The sequence below is a fragment of the Dermochelys coriacea genome, chromosome 24, assembly GCF_009764565.3.
Source record: "Dermochelys coriacea isolate rDerCor1 chromosome 24, rDerCor1.pri.v4, whole genome shotgun sequence".
Classification (NCBI taxonomy): Eukaryota; Metazoa; Chordata; order Testudines; family Dermochelyidae; genus Dermochelys; species Dermochelys coriacea.
This window is the reverse complement of record NC_050091.1, coordinates 12608924-12631317: the sequence shown is the minus strand read 5'-3', so window position 1 is coordinate 12631317 and position 22394 is coordinate 12608924. Positions and strand designations below refer to the sequence as shown.

At 64.5% G+C, this 22394-nt stretch overlaps 4 protein-coding genes across 11 annotated transcripts; 2 read left to right on the top strand and 2 right to left on the bottom strand.

Annotated features, from left to right (window-relative positions):
* Nucleotides 1–2543: 2543 nt before the first annotated feature.
* LOC119847949 (interferon-inducible GTPase 5-like) lies at nucleotides 2544–7770 on the bottom strand. The gene is made up of 3 exons (XM_038383215.2): nucleotides 7616–7770; nucleotides 5063–5692; nucleotides 2544–4583 (listed from the first exon to the last, which is right to left on the bottom strand). The coding sequence occupies exons 2-3, from the start codon at nucleotides 5683–5685 to the stop codon at nucleotides 3380–3382; spliced, it is 1827 nt and encodes a 608-aa protein (XP_038239143.1). The 5' UTR covers nucleotides 5686–5692; nucleotides 7616–7770; the 3' UTR covers nucleotides 2544–3379.
* On the top strand, nucleotides 7591–10959 carry LOC119847948 (interferon-inducible GTPase 5-like). The gene is made up of 3 exons (XM_038383213.2): nucleotides 7591–7750; nucleotides 8089–8791; nucleotides 9443–10959. Exons 2-3 carry the CDS (start codon nucleotides 8097–8099, stop codon nucleotides 10590–10592), a joined length of 1845 nt encoding a protein of 614 aa, XP_038239141.1. The 5' UTR covers nucleotides 7591–7750; nucleotides 8089–8096; the 3' UTR covers nucleotides 10593–10959.
* A 650-nt stretch (nucleotides 10960–11609) lies between these two features.
* ZNF576 (zinc finger protein 576) lies at nucleotides 11610–16093 on the top strand. 7 transcript variants are annotated; one of them, XM_038382836.2, is made up of 4 exons: nucleotides 11951–11995; nucleotides 13242–13245; nucleotides 13537–13756; nucleotides 14492–16093. In XM_038382836.2, the coding sequence occupies exons 3-4, from the start codon at nucleotides 13546–13548 to the stop codon at nucleotides 15007–15009; spliced, it is 729 nt and encodes a 242-aa protein (XP_038238764.1). In that variant the 5' UTR covers nucleotides 11951–11995; nucleotides 13242–13245; nucleotides 13537–13545; the 3' UTR covers nucleotides 15010–16093. The 7 variants fall into 7 exon arrangements, with proteins under 7 accessions (XP_038238760.1, XP_038238762.1, XP_043357824.1 ...); XM_038382832.2 differs by lacking the exons at nucleotides 11951–11995; nucleotides 13242–13245 and adding an exon at nucleotides 11610–11683 and having other exon boundaries at nucleotides 13539–13756; XM_038382834.2 differs by lacking the exons at nucleotides 11951–11995; nucleotides 13242–13245 and adding an exon at nucleotides 11626–11775 and having other exon boundaries at nucleotides 13539–13756.
* Nucleotides 16094–18187: 2094 nt separating this feature from the next.
* On the bottom strand, nucleotides 18188–22101 carry LOC119847778 (replication initiator 1-like). 2 transcript variants are annotated; one of them, XM_043502043.1, is made up of 5 exons: nucleotides 21753–21904; nucleotides 21664–21682; nucleotides 20880–21051; nucleotides 19959–20057; nucleotides 18188–19682 (listed from the first exon to the last, which is right to left on the bottom strand). In XM_043502043.1, exons 1-5 carry the CDS (start codon nucleotides 21887–21889, stop codon nucleotides 19108–19110), a joined length of 1002 nt encoding a protein of 333 aa, XP_043357978.1. In that variant the 5' UTR covers nucleotides 21890–21904; the 3' UTR covers nucleotides 18188–19107. The 2 variants fall into 2 exon arrangements, with proteins under 2 accessions (XP_043357978.1, XP_038238774.2); XM_038382846.2 differs by lacking the exon at nucleotides 21664–21682 and having other exon boundaries at nucleotides 20880–21060; nucleotides 21751–22101.
* Nucleotides 22102–22394: the final 293 nt, after the last annotated feature.

The window sequence follows — 22394 nt, the reverse complement described above, 5'->3', positions numbered from 1 at the left end:
CTGATTTGTTCCAAAGGCAGCGACTGTGTCATCCAGAAGCCGTAGAGCAAGAGACCCAAGGCCCAGGGCGATGGACCTGTACCACGGGAATTAGCAGAGCCCCCACCGGCGCCCCTCAGTCCCGATCTGCAGCCCCCAGGATTCCAGCCCTCCCCCTCCCCACAGCTCCATGCCCCTTAGTCATTCTCCAGGCCTGGCCATCTAGGCCTCCAACTCCAACCCACTACACTCCTTCCCTGAGCCGGGGAGAGAACCCAGGAGTCCGGGCTCCCAACCGCCCTGCTCTAACCACCAGCCCCCACTTCCCTCCCAGAGCTGGGGAGAGAACCCAGGAGTCCTGGCTCCCAGCCCCCCTCCCTAACCACTAGACCCAGATCCTATATCAGGCAAATACAGAACCTGGGTCCTAGGCGTGTTTAACCCTATCCCTGCTACACCCAGGGTGGGGCCCATAACTGCACCAGGGGCACCTTGCAGGGCAGCTGGGGAAGCTCCTGGCAGCCTGGGCCAATGCCATGGAGGGTTGCATCCCCAGCTCTTGGAGGGGAGTGGGGACTAGTGGTTAGAGCAGGGGGGCTTGGCTGGGGAACAGGGCCTGGCTGAGCACCCAGAGGCAGGAGCTGCTGCTGGGATTCGCTGTCCCCAACCCCCGCATGCAACGTCAAACCCACAGCAGCATCCCATGGTGCCAGGCGAGAAGGGCACGGCTGCTCCCCAGGTGATGCCAAGAATCTGGGCAGACTGGTCTAGCAGGAATCAGAGCAGAATCGGGGCCTTGATTTCAGTCCCCTCAGGGGCTCTGTGCTGCAGGGAGTGGAGTGGGGGGTTGTCCCCTGGCCTTCAGGCCGGTGCTAGGGGGCACTGGGTAGGTGGCTCAGTGGGGCAGGGAAGGTGATGTGGGGCCGATTGTAATTCAGCCATCAGATGTGTGCGAACTGCTCCCCCTTCCCCCCACAGGAAAGAGCAGCCTAAAAATAGCCTGAGTCTCAGGGAAGGTCAGTTTATTGAGGCACAATGTGGCTCTTTACTGCAAGTGACTCCTTCTTCCTCCTCCCTCCCCTCCTTGAGCCGGGGAGAGAACCCAGGAGTCCTGGCTCCCAGCCCCCCTGCTCTAACCACCAGTCCCCACTCCCCTCCCAGAGCCGGGGAGAGAACCCAGGAGTCCTGGCTCCCAGCCCCCCTGCTCTAACCACCAGCCCCCACTCCCCTCCCAGAGCTGGGGAGAGAACCCAGGAGTCCTGGCTCCCAGCCCCCCTGCTCTAACCACCAGCCCCCACTCCCCTCCCAGAGCTGGGGAGAGAACCCAGGAGTCCTGGCTCCCAGCCCCCCTGCTCTAATCACCAGCCCCCACTCCCCTCCCAGAGCCGGGGAGAGAACCCAGGAGTCCTGGCTCCCAGCCCCCCTGCTCTAACCACCAGCCCCCACTCCCCTCCCAGAGCTGGGGAGAGAACCCAGGAGTCCTGGCTCCCAGCCCCCCTGCTCTAACCACCAGCCCCCACTCCCCTCCCAGAGCCAGGGAGAGAACCCAGGAGTCCTGGCTCCCAGCCCCCCTGTTCTAACCACCAGCCCCCACTCCCCTCCCAGAGCTGGGGAGAGAACCCAGGAGTCCTGGCTGAGGAGCCAGGCAGAGATCCAGGGGCAGGGAGGATTCTCCATGACGTGACCTTTGTCCTACACACAGGAACCGGGCACCAGACTCTGTCTCTCTCTGGGGCTAAGGATCCAGCCCCTGCGCAGACGGAGGGCATGCATTACCATTGCTAATTATTAGGTGCATTACGGTAGCATTCAGTAGCGTCAGTCCAGGCCCAGGACCCATGGTGCTAGCCATTGTGCTGTACAGCATCTATGTATTAGGTGCATTACGGTAGTGCTGGGTGCGGTACATCCCGATTGCTATTTTTTCGGTCAGTGGTTTGGGTCACGAAATGGAAGGCACTGGGTCGCGGTGCTGCCCGTCTAAGGCAGGCTAGTCCCTACCTGGTCTGTCACCACCCTGCGCCCTTTAAGTAGCGGGACGGGGCCAGGGGGCTCCGCGTGCTGCCCTCGCCCCAAGCACCGGCTCCGCACTGGTTCCCAGCCAATGGGAGCTGGGGGACAATGCCTGTGGGCAAGTCTCACGGAGCCATTTGCATGCCTCCGTCCAGGAGCCGGACCTGCTGCTTCTGGGGAGCAGTGTGGTCCACGGTGCCAAGACAGTTGGGAAGAGCTGCCTCTACACCCCAGCTGCAACGCTGCCCGGGAGCCGCCCAAGGTAAGCCCGTGCCCCAATCCCGTGCCCCAGCCCAGAGCCCCCCAAAACCCAGAGCCCCTTCCTGCACCCCAAACCTCTCATCCCCGGCCCCAGCCCAGAGCGCTGACCCTCTCCCCACCCCACCCTCCTGTCCTGAGCCCCCTCCGACACTCTGAACACCTCATTCCTGGCCCCACCTCTGCACTCCAACCCTCTTCCCCAGCCCTGAGCTCCTCCCACACCCCACCCCTCATCCCCAGCTCCATTCGGTCGTGGGCATGAACAGTTTTTTTCAACTGGGTTGCCAGAAAAAAAGTTTGAAAACCACTGTATTAGGTGCAGTACAGTAGCACTGGCTGTGGTATATCACGATTGCTATTTATTAGGAGCGTTACGGTAGTGCTAGGTGCTGTACAGGTGTTCCATACACCGTACAGGTGTTCTTAGCAGAGCTATGGAAGGAATCACCCCCCCAACATTGCCCCTTTCAAGGACCATCAGGACCCCATGCAGAACACCCCCCCCGAATTTCAGGGCTGTCCCAGTGCCCCCCAAAAGCCAGGGAACTGGGCTGGACCCAAGCCCCACAAGCCAGGTCAGACCCACCCCTGGACTGGGAGAGGCCTCATCCGTGGGCCTGCTTCACACCAAGATCCCTGCATGAGCCGGAGCAGCCATGGGGCAGGGCAGGGACGGGGTCTGTGTTAGCGACCTCGGGGATTTCGGGTGCTGTGGGGGGAGAACTGCAAGGAGAATCGCCCCCAACCCCACCCCCGGCAGCACAGCACCCCCTAGCACCACGCTAGGGAATCGGGGCCAGCTGGGGACCTGGCCCCATTGACGACAGTGGAGCTATGGCCCATTGACCCAGCGAGGCGGTTGCTATAAGGGTGGCTGGGCTGAGACGGTAGCCATGGGAATCCGGGGGGGGAAGAACCACAGATTTCAGAAGAGGATTGGGAGTGGAGGCCCCTTTCAGGAGACCCTACAATAACCAAGCAGTACACGCGGCCCCCCGCTCGCCTGAGAGACCCTACAATAACCAAGCAATGCACATGGCCCCAGCCTGCCCAAGAGACCCTACAATAACATGGCCATTCTGCCTTAACTGAGGGAGGGGATCGCCTAGTTTGTCTGGAAGCCCCCTCAGACCTCGCTGTCGAAGGCCTTGACCAGAACCCGCTGGGAGTCAGCCGCCAACTCCTCCAGGCACTGGCTGAGCATGGAGTAGGTGGTGTGGAAGGAGATGCCCCCGGAGGCCAGTGCCCCGTAGATGGGGATCCGGTGGAAGAAGAAGTTGACCACCACCAAGCCCCCACCGGTGGCCTTCCCCAGCAGCCCAATCACCACCTCCTTGTTGATGCCGCGCCCCAGCACGCTGTGCACCTCGGCCCGCAGCGCCTCCATCGGCTTCCCGGCCCTCTCCGCCAGCCGGGCCAGGGAAGCCGCGTCCAGCCCAAAATCCTGCCGGTAGGCAGCCAGCTTCCTCAGCAGGATGGAGACGTCGCAGGTGAAGGCCAGCCCCGGCAAGGGCACGGCGGCCACCAGGCTGGAGACCAAGGCCACCTTCCAGACCTCCTGGTGGAGCAGCTGCCGCTTCTTCTCGATGATGGCCCCCGAGAGGTTGGGCAGGGAGAGGAGGAAGGCGTGACGCTTGTGCCCAGGCAGCTCCCGCTCCAAGGTGTCCTCGAAGGCCTGGAAGTCGTATTTCTCTATCTTGAAGCTGCTGAGGAGAAAGACCTTGGTGTCGCCCAGCCCGGCCTGGCTCAGCCGTTCCCGGCAGTCCCTCCTGATCTCCTCCAGCACCTCCTCCTCCTCGGGTGGGTTCTTCCTCCTCCGCGTGGCCTCCAGGTCGTTGTCGACCTTGGCACGCACAAAGTAGAAGCGTTTGCCTTGCTCCACGATGGCCTGGGCCAGGCGGACGTGGTTCTCCTTGAACCTCTCCGAGGCCAGGATGATGAAGAAGTCGTAGCGAGGGAACTCCACGGCCTTGAGGTAGCAGTCGGCCCGGAAGCTGGGCGTCCCAATGCCGGGCAGGTCCCACAGCGTCACGTTGGGGTAGCCGGGGTAGGGGTAGGCCGTGGGCTGGGCCGTGGTCTCAGTCACACCGGTCTGGGCCGCCCCCTCGTCCTCGTCGCCCAGGCCTCGCAGGGCATTGACAAAGGTGGACTTGCCGGCCCCCGACTCCCCGGTGATGGCCACATCCAGCCGGGCGTTCCAGAGGGTCTCCAGGCTGCACTGGACCCGGGTCACCACCTCTGCCAGGCCACCCAGCTCATAGGCCTCCTGGATCTCGGCCACCTCCCGCTCGCTGATCTGCTCAAAGCCGGAGAGCACCGGGTGCAGCACCCTGCAGGCACAGGGGGCGTGAGACAATGAGTGGCACCGGGGGGCATGGGGGCGTGAGACAATGGTGGCACCGGGGGGGGATATAAGGGGCATGAGATGCTGGGGGGGACTGAACAGAGTAAGAAAGGACCGGGGAGTACGGGGAGAGGGGCTGGAGTGGGGGGGAGGCAGAGCAGGGGAGACTTGGGGTGAGGAGTGGGGGGACCAGTGAGTGTGAGACATGGGTGGGACTGTCTGGGTGTTGGAATCTCTGGGAGACCCTAAAATAACAAACCACCTGAGACCCTATAAAAAGAACCCAAGCACTGCATGCAGCCCTCTAAAGAGACCCTACAATAAAACCCCACTTGAGGCCCTTCCCCCGGCAACAACCAAAGCCGCCTCCTCAAGAAACCCTACAATAACAAGCCAGCCCTACCTCCCCCGAGCATGCCCACTCTAGCAGCCCACCAGGGAGACCCTACAATAAACAAGCCGCACCTCTCGTACACCCTGACGTCTCCCACCAAAGCCTGGCGCAGCAGGGGCCCGTCCAGCTCCTGGGGCTCGTGGCCAGAGACGAGGAAGATGACGGGCGAGGGCTCCCCGAGGCCATGGGCCACCAGAGACTGGGTGCAGGCGGCCCGGAGGGCATTGAGGGCCCGGGCCCGGTCGTAGCGCCCGCCCAGAAGCCGCCGGAGGGTGTGCAGGTCCAGGTCAGCTTTCGTGCGGGCAAAGTGGACCGTCTTGCCGGCACCGCGGGCCTCCTGGGCAAGACGGACGTGGCTGGCGCTGAAGAGCCCATCGGTGGCCAGGACCACCACGTCCCCCTCGGCCAGCCAGCGCGCCGGCCCCTCGCCCTCCGTCAGGGGCAGCTCCCAGAGGAGCAGGTTGGGCTGGGCTGGGTCAGGGTACAGCATGGGCCCCCCGGAGCTAGCCGGGGCCCCCAGCGGGGCCGCACGGGCGTCGTCCTCCGCCAGGCCCCGTGCGGCGTTGAGCAGGGCTGACTTGCCGCAGCCCGGCACTCCCACAATCACGACCGAGACATCGCCCCGGTCTGGGGAGCCCGGCGAGGCGTCCGTCGGGGCCTGCAGGGGCATTTCGGGGTCCGGGGCTTCGTTCATCTGGGTGCTGCAGAGACAGAAGGAGACGGGATTGTCAGGGGGGTGGTTCCAGGGGTCGGTCCCCTACCCCGACGCTCCCAACCCCTGACATCCCATCCCCTCCTGACCCTGACCCACCCCGCCCTGATCCCAGCCCCTCTCTTGAACCAGATAGAGAGGTGTGCACAAGGATGGACAAACAGAGGGGGTTACATAAGGGGTGCACAGGGACAGACAGAGGAGAGTACAGGGGGATGGATTGGGGGGGTGCAGGAGACGGATCGGGGGGTCCAGGGGGCTGGATAGGGGGTGCCTGGGGTCGGACGGGGGGTGCAGGGGGACAGAGGAGGGAGCAGGGGGTGGATAGGGGCGTGCATGGGGCAGACAAAGAGAGATGAAGGGGGATGGATCAGGTGTGCAGGGGGACAGGGGAGGGGCAAGGGCGGGGGTGCATGGGGCGGACAGAGGAGTCCAGGGGGCAGACGGAGGGGGGTCTGATCGTGAAAAGATCAGGTGAAAGATCGGGGGACCCAGGGGGACAGGCGGACAGAGTGGGGCCCAGGGGATGGATCTGGGGGTGCAGGGGACGGGGGCGAAGGGGCGGATAGAGGGTGGTGCAGGGGACGGATTAGGGGGTCGGGGCAGGACGTGCAGGGGAGGGGGTGCAGGGGACGGATCGGGGGTGCAGGGGACGGATTAGGGGGTCGGGGGATGGGGCAGGAGGTGCAGGGGACGGATCGGGGCTGCAGGGGACGGATTAGGGGGTCGGGGGATGGGGCAGGAGGTGCAGGGGACGGATCGGGGGTGCAGGGGACGGATTAGGGGGTCGGGGGATGGGGCAGGAGGTGCAGGGGACGGATCGGGGGTGCAGGGAACGGATTAGGGGGTCGGGGGATGGGGCAGGAGGTGCAGGGGACGGATCGGGGGTGCAGGGGACGGATTAGGGGGTCGGGGGATGGGACAGGAGGTGCAGGGGACGGATCGGGGGTGCAGGGGACGGATTAGGGGGTCGGGGGATGGGGCAGGAGGTGCAGGGGACGGATCGGGGGTGCAGGGGACGGATTAGGGGGTCGGGGGATGGGGCAGGAGGTGCAGGGGACGGATCGGGGGTGCAGGGGACGGATTAGGGGGTCGGGGGATGGGGCAGGAGGTGCAGGGGACGGATCGGGGGTGCAGGGGACGGATTAGGGGGTCGGGGGATGGGGCAGGAGGTGCAGGGGACGGATCGGGGGTGCAGGGGACGGATTAGGGGGTCGGGGGATGGGGCAGGAGGTGCAGGGGACGGATCGGGGTTGCAGGGGACGGATTAGGGGGTCGGGGGATGGGGCAGGAGGTGCAGGGGACGGATCGGGGTGCAGGGGACGGATTAGGGGGTCGGGGGATGGGGCAGGAGGTGCAGGGGACGGATCGGGGGTGCAGGGGACGGATTAGGGGGTCGGGGGATGGGGCAGGAGGTGCAGGGGACGGATCGGGGGTGCAGGGGACGGATTAGGGGGTCGGGGGATGGGGCAAGAGGTGCAGGGGACGGATCGGGGGTGCAGGGGACGGATTAGGGGGTCGGGGGATGGGGCAGGAGGTGCAGGGGACGGATCGGGGGTGCAGGGGACGGATTAGGGGGTCGGGGGATGGGGCAGGAGGTGCAGGGGACGGATCGGGGGTGCAGGGGACGGATTAGGGGGTCGGGGGATGGGGCAGGAGGTGCAGGGGACGGATCGGGGGTGCAGGGGACGGATTAGGGGGTCGGGGGATGGGGCAGGAGGTGCAGGGGACGGATCGGGGGTGCAGGGGACGGATTAGGGGGTCGGGGGATGGGGCAGGAGGTGCAGGGGACGGATCGGGGGTGCAGGGGACAGATTAGGGGGTCGGGGGATGGGGCAGGAGGTGCAGGGGAGGGGGTGCAGGGGATGGATCGGGGTGGGGGAGTCACACGAAGGCTCCCTCCCGCACTCACGGCTCCGCCGGCGTCTCTCCCGGTTCCTCCCCCTCCGGCCTGGCTCGGCTCGGCCCGGCCCCCGGGGAGGAGCCGCAGTGTCGGTTTCTGTTTCCCGGCCCCGCTGTCCCTTCGGCCTGGAGAGACCCACTGCGGGTGAGCGGCTGGACCACCCCCCCCCCCCCAACCACTGGACCCCACTCCCCTCCCAGAGCCCGAGAGGACCCAGGCATCCTGACCACCAGCCTCCCAGAGAACCCAGGCGTCCTGGCTCCCTGCCCGTCCCCCCCAACCACTGGACCCCATACCCCTCCCAGAGCCCAAGAGGACCCAGGTGTCCTGGCTCACCTCCCTGCCCCCTTTTTAACCACTAGACCCCACTTTAACTCCCCGCCCCAACCACCAGCGACCCCACTAACCACTAGACCCCACTCCCCTGCCAGAGCCAGGGAGAGAACCCAGGAGTCCTGACTCCAGCTTGCTTCTCCTCGCAGCTGTGGCCATGGCAGCCCCGGCGGGCTTGGACGACGCTTTCCTCCGGGATCTGCAGGCCCACTACGAAGCCCAGGACCCCGGCACGGCTGCTGCCCGCCTCCAGACCCTGGTGGACTCGGTCAATGCCCTGAAGGCCGACGTGGCTGTGGTGGGCCGCCGGGGCGCCGGGGTCACCACGCTGATCCACGCCCTCATGGGAAAACGCCCCGGCTTGGACGACCCCCAGGCCTTCTTCCAGCAGGCGCCGGAGCCCCCAGGGCAGCCGGCCGGCTACACCCACCCCACCTACCCCAACCTGGCACTGTGGGATCTCCCGGGCTTCCAGGAGCCAGAGAAGCCGGGCGACTACACGAAGCGGCTGGGGGACCTGGGGAAGTACGGCTGCCTGGTCCTGGTGGTGGCCGAGGGAAGCCCGGCAGATCCCCACCTGCAGCTCCTCAAGGCCTTCCAGAAGAAGCGGAAGCCCTATTATGTGGTGCGCACCAAGGTGGACCTGGACATGCACACGGCCAAGAGACGGTTCCGGGCCCGGTACAGCTCGGCGGAGGCACTGGCGCTGGCCCGGAAGGGGGTGGCCGAGGCGCTGGCCAAGAACGGGCTGGAGACCGGCAGGGTTTTCCTGGTCTCGGGCCTGGAGACGGACAGGTACCAGTTCAGCCAGTTCCAGGACAAGCTGGAGGAGGAGCTAATCCAGTTGAAGAGGTGAGCGGGTTGGGGCTAGTAGCCAGGACTCCTGAGTTCTTTCCCCAGCTCTCAGAGGGGAGTGGGGTCTAGCAGGTCAGAGCAGGGGGGCCGGAAGCCAAGACTCCTGGGTTCTCTCCCCAACTTGGGGAAGGGAGTGGGGTCTAGCGGGGCAGGGCGGGGCAGGAGCCAGGACTCCTGGGTTCTGGCTCTGGAAGGGGAGTTGGGAAAATTTTACAGCACTTTGAAAAATCAGCTTTTTAACAGAAACTGCAGTAAAACTTCCACACTGGGTATTGAGGGGCCTCATCACAGTAAGTGTTGCACAGACCCCCCCACCGCATTGTGCCAGGCGCTGCACAGACCCCGCCCGGGATCAGGGGCTCCACTGGGGGGCGCTGCATGGACCCCGCCCAACACATAGTCCCTGCCCCATGTCCTCCAAGAGGTGGAGCTTCCAATCTGCATAGACAAAAGAAGGCTCCTTCTCCCACATTATACAGGTGGGGAAACTGAGGCCCAGAGAGAGGCAGTGACTCACAGGGAGTCTGTGGCTGAGCTGGGACCAGACCCCCAGTGTCCTGGGTTCCGCTATCACCAGGTACAAGCTTCCTCTCTACCCAAAGCACAGCAGAGGGGCTCCAATCCCCCTGTCCCGTCCTCTCTGTGCAGGGCCCATGATGGGGAGCTGGAGGACCTGAGGGCCGTGAGCCCGGGGAAGATCCAGGAGCTGTACCAGGCCTGCGCCACGGGGAGACTAACAGAGGTGCCTGCCATCATCTGCTCAGCACTGGAGGAGCCCTCGCAGATCCGGCTGGACGTGGCAGTGCTGGGGGAGGCCGGCTCGGGCAAGTCGGCGCTGGTGAACGCCCTGAGGGGGGTGGGCTGCAGGGAGCCAGGGGCAGCCCCCATGGGGGTGACAGCCACTACCCAGAAAGCCACAGCTTACGCCCACCCCACTGTGCCCAACCTGTATCTGTGGGACTTGCCGGGAGTGGGGGTGACGGAGGAGGACGTGGGGCGGCTGGATCTGTCCCATTACGACTTCTTCCTGCTGACAGCCTCGGAGCGCTACCGCCACGCCCAGAGCCAGCTCGCCCGGGCCGTCAGCGCGGCCGGGAAGCGGTTCTTCTTCATTAGGACCAAGGTGGATGTGGACGCCCAACCTGGCCCCGAGCCTGGCCCCGTGGAGGAGATCCGGAGCAGCTGCGTGGACGCCCTCCAGAAGGATGGCATGAGCTCCCCAAGGGTCTTCCTCGTCTCCAGCCTTCTCCGCGAGGCCTACGACCTGCCGGCCCTCCGGGCGGCCCTAGAGAACGATGCCCCAGCCTTGAAGAGGGAGGCACTGGAGAAGGCCATCCCCATGGCCTTGAGCCGCCTGGTGAGGAGGAAGAGCAAGGCACTGATGAAGGACGTCTGGCACAAGACCCTGCAGAGCTGCCTCTACTCTGCAGAGATACCTGGCCCAGACGTGGCCACCAGCCTCATCAACGCAGCCTCGGCTTTCTCCATCGAGCTGGGCCTGGTTGAGGAGTCCTTGGCCCAGGTGGCCAAAGCCACAGGGAAGCCCGCCAGACTGCTCCAGGCCGAGATCCGGAGCCCCTGGCTCAAGCAGCCCGACCCGAAGCAGGTGCTGAAGCAGATCACTAAGCCAGTGCCCTTCTCCTCCCGGATGTGGAGCTTGGTGCCCTACTGGGGCCACGGGGCCGCGGGGCAGCCCGAGATCTCCCTGGAGGCCACCTACAGGGTGCTGACACAGGCTCTGGTAGAGATGACAGAGGACGCAGAGCGGATGCTGCGCCGAGCCTATGCCAAGGAGTAGGGGGAGGGAGCTGTTTGTAGAGCATTTCCTCACCCAGTGCTGAGATGCAGCCCCCTCTGGGGTGGGGCTCAGGGGCTGTTTATGTGGGGATCCCTCTCCTGGTGCTGAGAGACAGCCAGGGAGGCTGTGTGACACAGGGGTTGCTGAGTGTGATTATACAGCTATGTCATTGCATGGTTCTTTCCTGTGTCCTGCACTAGTGAGAATAAGGTGCGACCTGCCCATCTAGGGGTGCCCTACTGAGCTCAACAAAGCTGATGTTATAGCCAGGGTCACACACACGGGGCCCTCCGCAGTGCAGACTTCGTATTAGTTCTTTCTTGTCTATTTTCCTTCAATCAGAAATAAAATGGAGCCTCGGACAGGACCTTTGCTCTGTGTTGATGGAAAAATTTTAACGATGAAAGCGTGGCTGCTGGCTGGGGCACTGCTGGCAGCGCCGCGCCACCCCAGGGCCACACTGGGGCTGGCCCTGCCTGGGAGAGGAAAGGGGGCGCCCTTGCTGACCTCCACCCTGCAGCAGGGCAGTGGATGCCCCACTGCACCCTGGGAATTTGAGGCTCTGGACACCCTGGTGCCCCCTGGGAATTTGGGGCTTTCTATGCCCCAGTGCATCATGGGAATTTGGGGGTCCTGGCACCATAGTCAACCCTGGGAATTTGGGGATCTCCATGCCCCAGTACATTCTGGGAAGTTGGGGCGCTGAACACCCCAGTGCATTCTGGGAATATGGGGGCACGCCATTCCCCGGTGCATCATGGGAATTTGGGGGGGTGGATGCCTCGGTGCGCGCTGGGAACGAGGCCTCTCCATGCCCCGGTGCACCCTGGGATATCATGGTGGGTCGCCTCCCGCAGGAGCCCGTAACCTGCAGCTGCCCCTAAATTGTCTCGCCCCTCATTGGAGATGCTTTCCCGGCGGACTGCGCATGCGCGTGACTAACGGCCCCCAAGAAGTATCACGCATGCGCAGACCTTTAGTCTTAGCATCGTTGCCGCGACGCAATGAGTGGAACCTATAAGCGTGGGAGCCATGGCGCACGATCTATGTTGCGCATGCGCAGTCCACTTGCCTCGCGCCAGTCTCAACGCGTATGCGCACGCACCTGCCGGAGTAGCGCGACGCTGGGGACAGAAGGACCCCGCGTCCTCCTGTCTTTTGGGTTGCCCTGATGAATGCCTGAGTAAAATTACCCATATCCGGGGGCAGGGTTGGGGGGGAGCCCACATGGGGGTAAGAGGGGAAGGGAAGGGAGCAGTCCCGGGGGGTGGTAGCTTGGGTCAGGCGCGGGCAGGGGCAGCCCCACCGGAAACAGGGAGGGGTCCTGGCTGGGTGGGCATCGGAAACAGGAAGGCGAAACAGCCGAGGGCGGAGGAGAGAGAGAGAGAGAGAGAGAGAGAGAGGTCCGTGGGGGGAGGGGTGGCTGAGGGGGGGTCTCCATGTGGGGAGGGGTGGCTGAGGGGGATCTTTATGGGGGGAGGCTGGGAGGGGTCCGTGGAGGGATGGCTGAGGGGGGTGTCCGTGGGGGGAGGGGAGGCTGAGGGGGGTCTCCGTGGGGGGAGGCTGGGAGGGGTCCGTGGGGGGAGGGGTGGCTGAGGGGGGTGTCCGTGGGGGGAGGGGTGGCTGAGGGGGGTCTCCGTGGGGGGAGGCTGGGAGGGGTCCGTGGGGGGAGGGGTGGCTGAGGGGGGTCTCCGTGGGGGGAGGCTGGGAGGGGTCCGTGGGGGGAGGGGTGGCTGAGGGGGGTCTCCGTGGGGGGAGGCTGGGAGGGGTCCGTGGGGGGAGGGGTGGCTGAGGGGGGTCTCCGTGGGGGGAGGCTGGGAGGGGTCTCCGTGGGGGGAGGGGTGGCTGAGGGGGGTCTCCGTGGGGGGAGGCTGGGAGGGGTCCGTGGGGGGAGGGGTGGCTGAGGGGGGTCTCCGTGGGGGGAGGCTGGGAGGGGTCCGTGGGGGGAGGGGAGGCTGAGGGGGGTCTCCGTGGGGGGAGGGCAGGCTGGGAGGGGTCCGTGGGGGGAAGGGTGTCTGAGGGGGGTCTCCGTGGGGGAGGTGAGGCTGGGAGGGGTCCGTGGGGGGAAGGGTGTCTGAGGGGGGTCTCCGTGGGGGAGGTGAGGCTGGGAGGGGTCCGTGGGGGGAGGGGTGGCTGAGGGGGCTGTCCGTGGGGGGAGGGCAGGCTGGGAGGGGTCCGTGGGGGGAGGGCAGGCTGAGGGGGGTCTCCATGGGGAGAGGGGTGGCTGAGGGGGTCCATAGGGATCTGGCTTTGGGAGGGGAGGGTTGAGGGGCTTTGGGAGGCTGCACATGAGGGTTGTGAGAAAGGCGCTATGGGGAGGGTAGCTTTGTGTTGTGGGGGGAGGGGCCGGGGGCTCTACATGAAGGTGGCGAAGGAGTCCATGAGAGGGGGATTTAGACAGCGAGGACTCCATGGGAGGTGGGAAGAGGAGGGGTCCATGGGAAGAATTGAGGGGAGTTTGGGTGGCTCCATGTGGGGGGAGGGAGAAGGATTTGTAGGGGGGAAAGAAGTTGGGGGGGCCTCCATGTGGAGGGGAGGCCTGTGGAGAGGAGTCCACAGGCAGTAGTGGCTTCTTGTGGGGAGCCTTTGGAGTACATGTGGAGTGGGGGAGCCTGCATGGGGGGGGGGCAGCTGGGAGCCTGCATTGAGAGAGGGTTGGACAGTAGGGGGCTCTTTGGGGGGAGCGACGGGAGGAAATGCAGGGGGTTGGTGGAGCAAGGGGCCAAGACACTGCAGTGAGGGGCCCTGTGGGAAGCTGAGGTGCATCATGGTGAGGGGTGAAGAAACCATGGGGCTGATCCGGGGTGGCAGGGCGGGGGCTGGATGGGGCCTAGATGGGCCTGTGGGTCTGAGCTGGGGGGGACAGGAAGGGGGTGGGAAATGGAGCTAGCTGGGCCCACAGGGCTGATCCAGGGGGCGAGTGTGCTCTCACCCCTCCCCTCGCAGAGAGAAGATGTCTGAAGTCACAGCAGAGAAGCAGCCCCTGGCTGAACCGCTCCCGCAGGAGATCCCGGCGCGGCCTGCGCTCCCTGCCAAGCAGGAGGCTGCCCCGGCCCGGACACGGTGCCCCAGCTCCGACCTGGAACCGATCTGCGTTGAGGACGAACCTGCCCAGCCCAGCCCCAAGGGGAAGGTCAAGGCCTCTTCCAGCAATAGCCCTGTCTGTAAGTATCGGGGGTGCTCACAGCCTTTCCCTGTGTCTGTTCTCTAGGGCTTTAAATGCCACAGCGCTGGGGCTCCTGGCCCTTCCCTTGGGGAACCGCACCCCAGCTTCCAGATCCCCCCATGCCGGGGCTCCCGGCCCTTCCCTTGGGGAACTGCACCCCAGCTTCCAGATCCCCCTCAATGCCAGGACTCCCGGCCCTTCCCTTGGGGAACTGCATCCCAGCTTCCAGATCCCCCCAATGCCAGGGCTCCCGGCCCTTCCCTTGGGGAACTGCACCCCAGCTTCCAGATCCCCCCCAATGCCAGGGCTCCCGGCCCTTCCCTTGGGGAACCGCACCCCAGCTTCTAGATCCCCCCATGCCAGAGCTCCCAGCCCTTCCCTTGGGGAACCGCACCCCAGCCCCCATATCCCCCCATGCCAGGGCTCCCGGCCCTTCCCTTGGGGAACCGCACCCCAGCTTCCAGATCCCCCATGCCAGGGCTCCTGACCCTTCCCTTGGGGAACCGCACCCCAGCTTCCAGATCCCCCCCATGCCAGGGCTCCGGCTCTTCCCTCAGGGAGGGGAGCCCCGTTCCCTTTTCCCACTGCTGGGGTGTGCAGGTCGGAAGCCGCTGGGGATCCTGGCAGCGGAGGGTGGCGTGGGGAGCCCAGCCTGGGCAGGGGGTTGCAGGTGGGGGTCAGCCCAGGCTGGAGCCTTGAGCTCTCCCTCCCTCCCCCCGCCCCTTGCTCCCAGATCGCCTGGGTTCCAACCAGTGCTTCCACTGCCTGATCACCTTCCCGGACGAGAAGTTCAAGGAGCGACACATGAAACGGGAGCACCCCGAGGACTTTGTGCAGGAGAATCTGCGTGACGCCCTCTTCGTCTGCTTCGTCTGCAGCAAGGCTTTCCAGAGCTCCCGCGCCCTCATCTGCCACCAGCGCGGGCACGCCCCCGCCCCGCCCCCCGACTGCCCCGACTGCCCGCACCCTGCCTTCCAGTGCCCCCACTGCGGCCGCCGCTTCGGCCAGCTCGCCAGCTACCGGCGCCACCAGCTGGGCCATGCCGCCGGCCGCAGCCTGCCCCACCAGTGCCCCGACTGCGGCAAGAGCTTCCGCCAGCTCTCCAACCTGCGCCGCCACCAGGCCTCCCACCAGCGCCCCCTGGAGCTGCTGCCCTCCCGCCCCTACTCCTGCACGGAGTGCGGCGAGAGCTTCGCCCAGGAGGCCGGCCTGCACGAACACTACATCCGGCACGCCCGTGGCGAGCTCTAGCGCCCCCTCCAGCCCCAGTGGGGAGAGCTGGGACCGCAGCAGACTGTCCCCCTCTTCTGCCACCAAGCCCTCTCCGATCGGCTCCGGGCGCTGGGACAGCAGGCGCCGCCTGGCAGGAAGTGGAGCTAGAATGGGACTGGAAGGACGTTGATGGGACTGAGCGGATTGGATGGAGCAGGACCTGGGGCCTTTCCCCCCTAGAGGGCACCAGCTCCATCTGGCCCCATCCGGCTAGCTCATGGGGGCGGGGAATGGGGCACAGGACCTGTGCCCTCTAGGGAGCACAGGCTCCTATCCGGTCCCAGGGCGGGAGGCCTAGCTGGCTCAGGGGCTGCAGAGATCAGGCTGTACCTCTGAAACGCCTCCCCCTCCCCCTGTGTCAGTGTGCGACACACGCACCTCACAGCATCTCTCTCCACACACCCTGCTCTTCTTCCCATAAACCCCTCGCGCCTCCCCTGCAGCCAAGCACTCCACGGCACTGGCCGTCACTCCCTAGCCCGGGTGGAGTCTGCAGTGCCCCCCACTGGAGTCCTGGCAGGAGAGGACCTAACCTGAACATGTCCTCTTTCTGTGCTTGGGGCGGCGGGCTGCTTTCCAGAGCCCGTGTCTCCGGTCCCTGGGCCATTACCTTGCAGAGTGGCGTGATCTCTCTGACTTCCCGAGTGTAGCTGGATCCCCAGATCTTACCCTGGAAAAGCCGTGTCAGCGGGGGGGGTGACTTTTACCCTGCTATGGTCATCCCAGTGCAGCCCCTGGCATGGAGGCACTTACTCCAGTACGAAGGGCCATTATGCCAGTGGGTGGGCACCAAGCTAACCAGTATAACTGTCCAGTGCTGCAGGGTCATAGACCTGATGCCAGGGGCACTTGACCGCTCCCCAAGGGGGCGTGCATCTTCACTACATGCTTTGGGGCGGAGCTGGGCAGCCATGGGAAGGAAGCTTTCGGCGGCAGTTCGGAGCGGAAGGGGGGAGACATGGGGTGGTGAAAAGAGCCAGGCTCCCCCACCAGGCTGCGGGGGCACTGGGGTGAGGGGAAGGTCCTATTTTTCATATGGAAACAATAAAGAGTTGGAAGCTGAGCACAGGACAGGGTGTCTGTCTCCTGGGGTGGACTGGAGCTGGGCGGGTCTGGCCGCAGGGCAGGGGAAGGCTACAAGCGGGTGTGTGCACGTAGCCCCAGGGCTGGGGGAATGGGAAAGGCTCTGCCTTCAGCTGCTGGGGGCACGTGGGAACCGCAAATCCTGATTTCAAAATCAGGAAGGGGAATGGGCCAGGGGCCTTTCCCCTTCCCCTCTAGGGGGCGCTGGCCCCGGGGCAGGAGGCTGGGATGCAGCAAGAACTCAAGGGCTCTAGTTCCCAGCTGTGAGCTCTGCCCCACAGCGGGGTGGGGGTGAGGGCGGTGACACAGGGGCCGTGGCACCAGGACCCTGCTCAGCTGATCAGCGGTGTTGGGATGATGGCCTCAGCTGCTGAGGGATGTGTGTTGGTCCAGAACGCAGCTTCACTTCCTGTCACAAAGTGCTCCCCCCCCATCTCAGCTACAGCAAATCAAAATGTTCCATCAGGCCCAGCCTTGCCCCCTGCCCCCCCACTCTATGGGTGCCCATCAATCCCAACCCACAGCCTGGTGCCATCCCAGCCCTGCCCCACCAGCTCAGCTGGTGCCCCTTCATCCGGCCCTCCAGTTGACCCATCTTCTACCCCTCTAAAGAAAAATCTCGGGGCGGTTTGTTTTCCTTTCTTGACAATGTACCAATCCCAGGATTTGTCTCATTGCCTCTGCTTCTCCCCACAGCCCATGGGGCTGAAACTGTCCCCCCACAATCTGGAGGACCTCAGGGCTGTGACTCCAGCTTCTCCCACCCCTTATCTCTGGAGCTGCAGCCTCAGGCTCTGATGCTCCTAGACTTTGCGCAGACGGGCCCTGGGCCCCTCCATAACCATGAGGGAGGGTTTCATGGCTTGGTCACTGCACTTGGCCCTGCTGCTGCCCCCACAGGCCCTGCCCTTGCACTGGGTCCATAGGGCAGGGGGGCCCTCGGTCCTGAAGCGCTATATAGGATCATGGACTTCCTGTAGGGCCCAGGCCCTGAATGAGACCCCACAGAGTGACAATCCCTAGGCCCCAACTCCCTCAGTCCCTCCTCCTCCCCCCTTTGGGGGCATGGGGCAGCCCAGGGGGCACCTTGGCCATAGGGTGGGCAGCCAGCAGAATAGTGACAAGCTAGGAGGGGCCAGCAGTGGATGACTCAGTCGCTGAACGCTCTGCCCCAGATGTGTGGCCTTGGCCCCATGTCTTGCACAACAGTCCCATCCAGCCTGTCTCCCCCATAAAGCAGCTTGGCCAGGGCCACCCCTAGCCACCATCTCCCAGGGCAGATCCTGGGCCAGTGGTGGGGAGAGGGGGTAGGGGGCTGGCTGGAGCCCTGGGATTGGGCAGTGGGGAGGGGAGAGATGAATTAGACACACAGCCTAGGGTGTCCCCCCTAGAGGGGAAAGGACCCCTGTCCCGCACCTAGAGCTGGTGCTTCAGGGCCCCCTGGTGCACAAATCCCCCCCACCCCCAGGGGGGCAGTTGCTCCACACCTGAGGGGTGCTCGCTCACTCTCGCCCCCAAACCACGTGCATGCTGGGTGCTGTAGTTTTTAGCGGAGAAATGACCGAACCAAATGCAGTCTGGGAGTTGAAGTTCTTTCAGAGGAGCAGAGGCTGGGTGAGTGGCACATTGGGATTTGCAGTTCTCAGCCCAGAACAATGCCCAGCCAGGTGCATGCTGGGAGTTGTAGTTCTCAGTGAAGCCAGGGGCTACAGCCTTGGTTCTGACATCATCACAGGGCCCCAGGCCCTCCCACCCCTGAATAAAATGCCACTCACGGGCACGGTATCACTGCCACAGGGCAGGCCTGCCCACTGTTGTCACCCACCTGACCACCAGCTTGGCAGGGGGGCAGCCAGGTGCAGCGTCCCCACCGCTGTTACCCATCGGCAGGGTGATGCCGTGACGCTGTCACAGTGGAAGCACAGGCCCAAATATCCTGGGAGACAGTCCCCCTCCTCCCCACGCTCCTGCCCCAGCCCTGCCGCTGATGCCAGGTGTCCCCCCAACTTGCCCCCCCCAGTGCAGGCCAGACAGACCAACAGACACCGGCGCAGGGGACAGAGTACGGCAGAGATACAGAATCACTTTTATTATTAAACAAGGTCCCCACCCCCCCCAGCTATTTCAATGAGCTCGTTAATATTCATCAATCTGCTGATGGCTCGCCCCCTCACAACCCGCTCTCTCCAAGGCAAAGCAGACAGGGAGTGCAGGAGGGATCTGTCCCACCCAAAACCTTGGGGGCGCTGGGTTCCAAACACGCCCGGGGCTAGTGGAAGAGGCACCTGAGTGGCTGCCGGCCTAATCTGCGTGGGGCAGAGGGGCAGGAAATGAGTGATGGGGCCTTCCCCCTCTACGGCCCTCAAGGGAGGGGAAAGGGGGTCCGGGGCCCTCCAGCTCCACAATCTTGCAGCCCCAAGGGTGATTCGAGATTGCCAGGTCTAAGCCCCTGATGGGGCTCCCCGCTCTGAGGTCTGGGGGGCAGGTTGGGAGGGATGATAACAGGCCCCGCTCTGGGGGGGAGGCAAAGATGGGGCTAGGGTGGCTGGGGCCCTGGTCAGATTCACTTGAATCTACAAATCAACTAGAATAAAGAAAGGGGAGGGGAAGGTCCCCTGCCCCCATTTCTGTCTCAGAGGCTCAGGACCCCGGATCCCATCACTGCCACCAACCCCCAGCCTGCAGAAACCACTGCAAACATCACCCAACCCATGAATCCCACGGCACCCACCGTCCTCTCTTCTACTCCAACAGATCCTACGGCAACCACCAACCCTCATCTGTGGATCCCACTACAACCACCATTCTGGCTCTCTCATATCCTCCCACAGATCCCCATCCAGCCACCATCCAACCCACAAATCCCACCGCAAACACCAACCCCCAGCCTGTGGAACCCACTGCCGCCACCTTCCAACCCACAGATCACACCACTGTCACCATCCATCTCACTCCCACTTTCCCCACCCCCTGGCCCCACAGCAAGGTAGGGGGCTACAGCTCCCCTCGGGCATGCAGCATGTAGTGCTCATGCAAATCCGCCACCAAGCCGAACTCGCCTGGGCACTCGGTGCAGTGGTAAGGTCCGTCTGCCCCCTCGGTGTCCCGGGCGCCATTGGCCTCGCGGGGTGGGGCGGGAGGCCCCTTGTTGCGGGGAGGGGCCGGGGGGCTGCGGCGCCAGCCATGTTCACAGCGGTGAGCCTCCAGGGAGGCAGGCGAGGCGAAGCCCAGGCCACATTCAGCGCAGATGTAGTGGAAGGCTCCAGCTCGGGGTGAGGGGGGCACAGGCCTGGCGTCACGGCCCTCTGGATCCCCAGCAGAGGGTGGGGCCGGCCGGGGCGGGGGCGGCTTGGAGGAGGTGTGCGGCCGTTTCCGGCCCACGTGGTAGCTGCGATGGACCTTCAGGGCCCGCGAGGTGCCGAAGCCGCGCCCGCACTCGGGGCATTCATGCCACTCGGGGCTGGGGGTCTGCGGGGAGCCCAAGCGACCCTGGCCAGCATCCCCCTCCTCTGCCGCCACCTCCTGCTGGGGCTCCGATACTGCTGACCTCAGCTCCTTGCTCCTGGGACCTAGAGAGAGATGGGGGGGTGTCAGCAAACTGTCCCTGATCCACATGGCCACAGCCTTCGGGCAGCCCCAGAACACACACCCCAGCACCCCCCAACCCTAGAGAAGGGGCTGACCTACATGGCCCATCCAGCCCTGAGCCTGTCTGCTGGGCCGCCGGACAGGGGTCTGGCTAGTAGCAATACTCTGCTGAATCTCCGTCGGAGGAGAACCCAGGAGTCCTGGCTCCCAGCTCCACAGCATGAGATGCCCGGCCCTAGGCAGAGCCGCCCACCTACCTGGGTACCCATTGGCAGAGGGCGTGGATGGACGGCTCTCTCCAGATGACACTGAGGTTGCTTCCGATTCATCCTCTTCCTCCTGCACCGTGGAGACGCCTGCAATATCCACTGCAGGTGAGAGGCTGCTTTTTCCCACCCACCCAACCCACTGGCGGTGCCCCTCAACTCCAACCCACAGCCCCGGGCTCCCCACAGCTCTGCCCATGCCCCTCAGTCCCTGAGCTATAGGCGTTTTCCCCAGAGCCCCTTGTTCTGGGAAGCACGAGATTGTGCACGGGGAAGATGCAGCTAATCCCCCTTCTCCCCACACACTCAGGCAGCTACTCAGGGAGCACAAAGGGTTAATGGCACCAGAGAGCTTCAACACCAAGCAACCCCTGGGCTCCACCCCTTCCAGCACAGGGACCAATCAAAAGAGAGCCGGGGAAAGGGGTGGAGACAAAGACCTATTAAAGCACTAGGTGAACGCTGTGCACTGAGATGTGGCCCTTCTGGGGTGGGACACGGTGGGTGTTTAACCACCACACAGCACGGTGATTTAGGACCAAAAACAAAAGACTGAAGCCCAGGACACACACGGATATACCCAGCATCACCCTGGGTTGAACGGCAGATTTCCCACCCCAATCATAACCAGGCTTGACCCTGTTTAGCATGAGAGGTTGTCCAATCACAGCACACTGGGCCCCTCTCCTGTGTGCGACCACCCTCCCAGCAGCTCAGGACCACGGGAAGGGGGAATTCCAACCCCATTATGCTTTGGGACTGGCATTATATTGACCAGGGGACAGGGAATTCCAAGCCCACAAGGCACTGGGCCTGATGTTATAAAGACCAGGGGGAGGGGGAGTGTGAATCCCAGCCTCCACAATGCCCCTCCCCACTAAGCCACCCCACCAGCAGCTACCCTGCCCTCACCAGTTGAAGTCCCATCCTCCTCCTCAAAGATCACGTCCTCGCTCCCCCCCACGTCCGCGTGCTTGTGTGTTTCAGACATCATCCCTCGGTGATCAGCCTGGCTTGGGCGAGAGCCTCGCTCGTGGAGTCCCTGCTCTGTCACAGGGGAGCCGACCCCCCAATGCGCCACAATGCACCGGGGCTACACAGATTAGGAGAAATGTGAGGATCCAAACCTACCTTGCACTGGAGCTATATGGACCAAGGGGCGGGGGACACTGCCTCAATGGGCTGGGGCTATATGGACTAGGGGAGAGGGTCCCAACCCACAATGCACCGGGTTGGGGGTATATGGACCGGGGGGGAGGAGGGTCCCATCCCACAATGCACCGGGCTGGGGGTATATGGACCGGGGGGGAGGAGGGTCCCATCCCACAATGCACTGGGTTGGGGGTATATGGACCGGGGGGGAGGAGGGTCCCATCCCACAATGCACCGGGTTGGGGGTATATGGACCGGGGGGGAGGAGGGTCCCATCCCACAATGCACCGGGCTGAGGGTATATGGACCGGGGGGGAGGAGGGTCCCATCCCACAATGCACCGGGCTGGGGGTATATGGAGCGGGGGGGAGGAGGGTCCCATCCCACAATGCACCGGGTTGGGGGTATATGGACCGGGGGGGAGGAGGGTCCCATCCCACAATGCACCGGGCTGGGGGTATATGGAGCGGGGGGGAGGAGGGTCCCATCCCACAATGCACTGGGCTAGGGCTAAAAGAACCGGGGGGGGGTCGAGGGGTCCGACCCCACAATGCACCGGGGCGCTGTGCCCCGAGGGGAGGGGCAGGAGGCCCGCCCTATCCCGCCATGCACCGCGCCGCCCGTCGCTCACCGGCTCCTCCGGGCCTGAGCCGGTCCCGTCTGGCCGCCGCGGCAGGACCGAGCTGCGCGGGCGCAGTGGGAGCGAGGCGGGGGGCGGGGCCCCGGCAGCGCCTCCGACGTGGGTCTTTGCGCGTGCGCGGGCCGCCCATTTACGTCTGCGCCCTGGGCCGGAGCGGCCTGGTCGCGAGGTCTTGCGCATGCGCAATGATGAGGGGAGTCGAACTTCGGGGCTTTGCGCACGCGAAGTCTCGCCTGAGTCGATGCGCCTGCGCCGTGTGGAGGAGGTGAAGCAGAAGCGACTTGGTCCCCATGGAGGGTTCTGCGCATGCGCAACGGAGTATGCCATTTTACCCTTGCTGTGGAGGGAATAATCTCTATTCCCCCCCCATCTAGGGCTGATACTTGGAATGGTCCAGATCTGGGCTCTCGTGCAATGCACCACTGGGGGTGCAAAGGACCGGTCCATAAATTAGGGGCTGGTGCAACGAACCAGTCTGTAAACTAGAGGGAGCTGGTGCAACACACGGCGGTGTAATGGACCAGTCCGTAGATTAGGGGGAGCTGGTGCAACGCACAGCAGCGCAGTGGACCAGTCTGTAAACTAGGGGGAGCTGGTGCAATGCACGGCGGTGTAATGGACCAGTCTGTAAACTA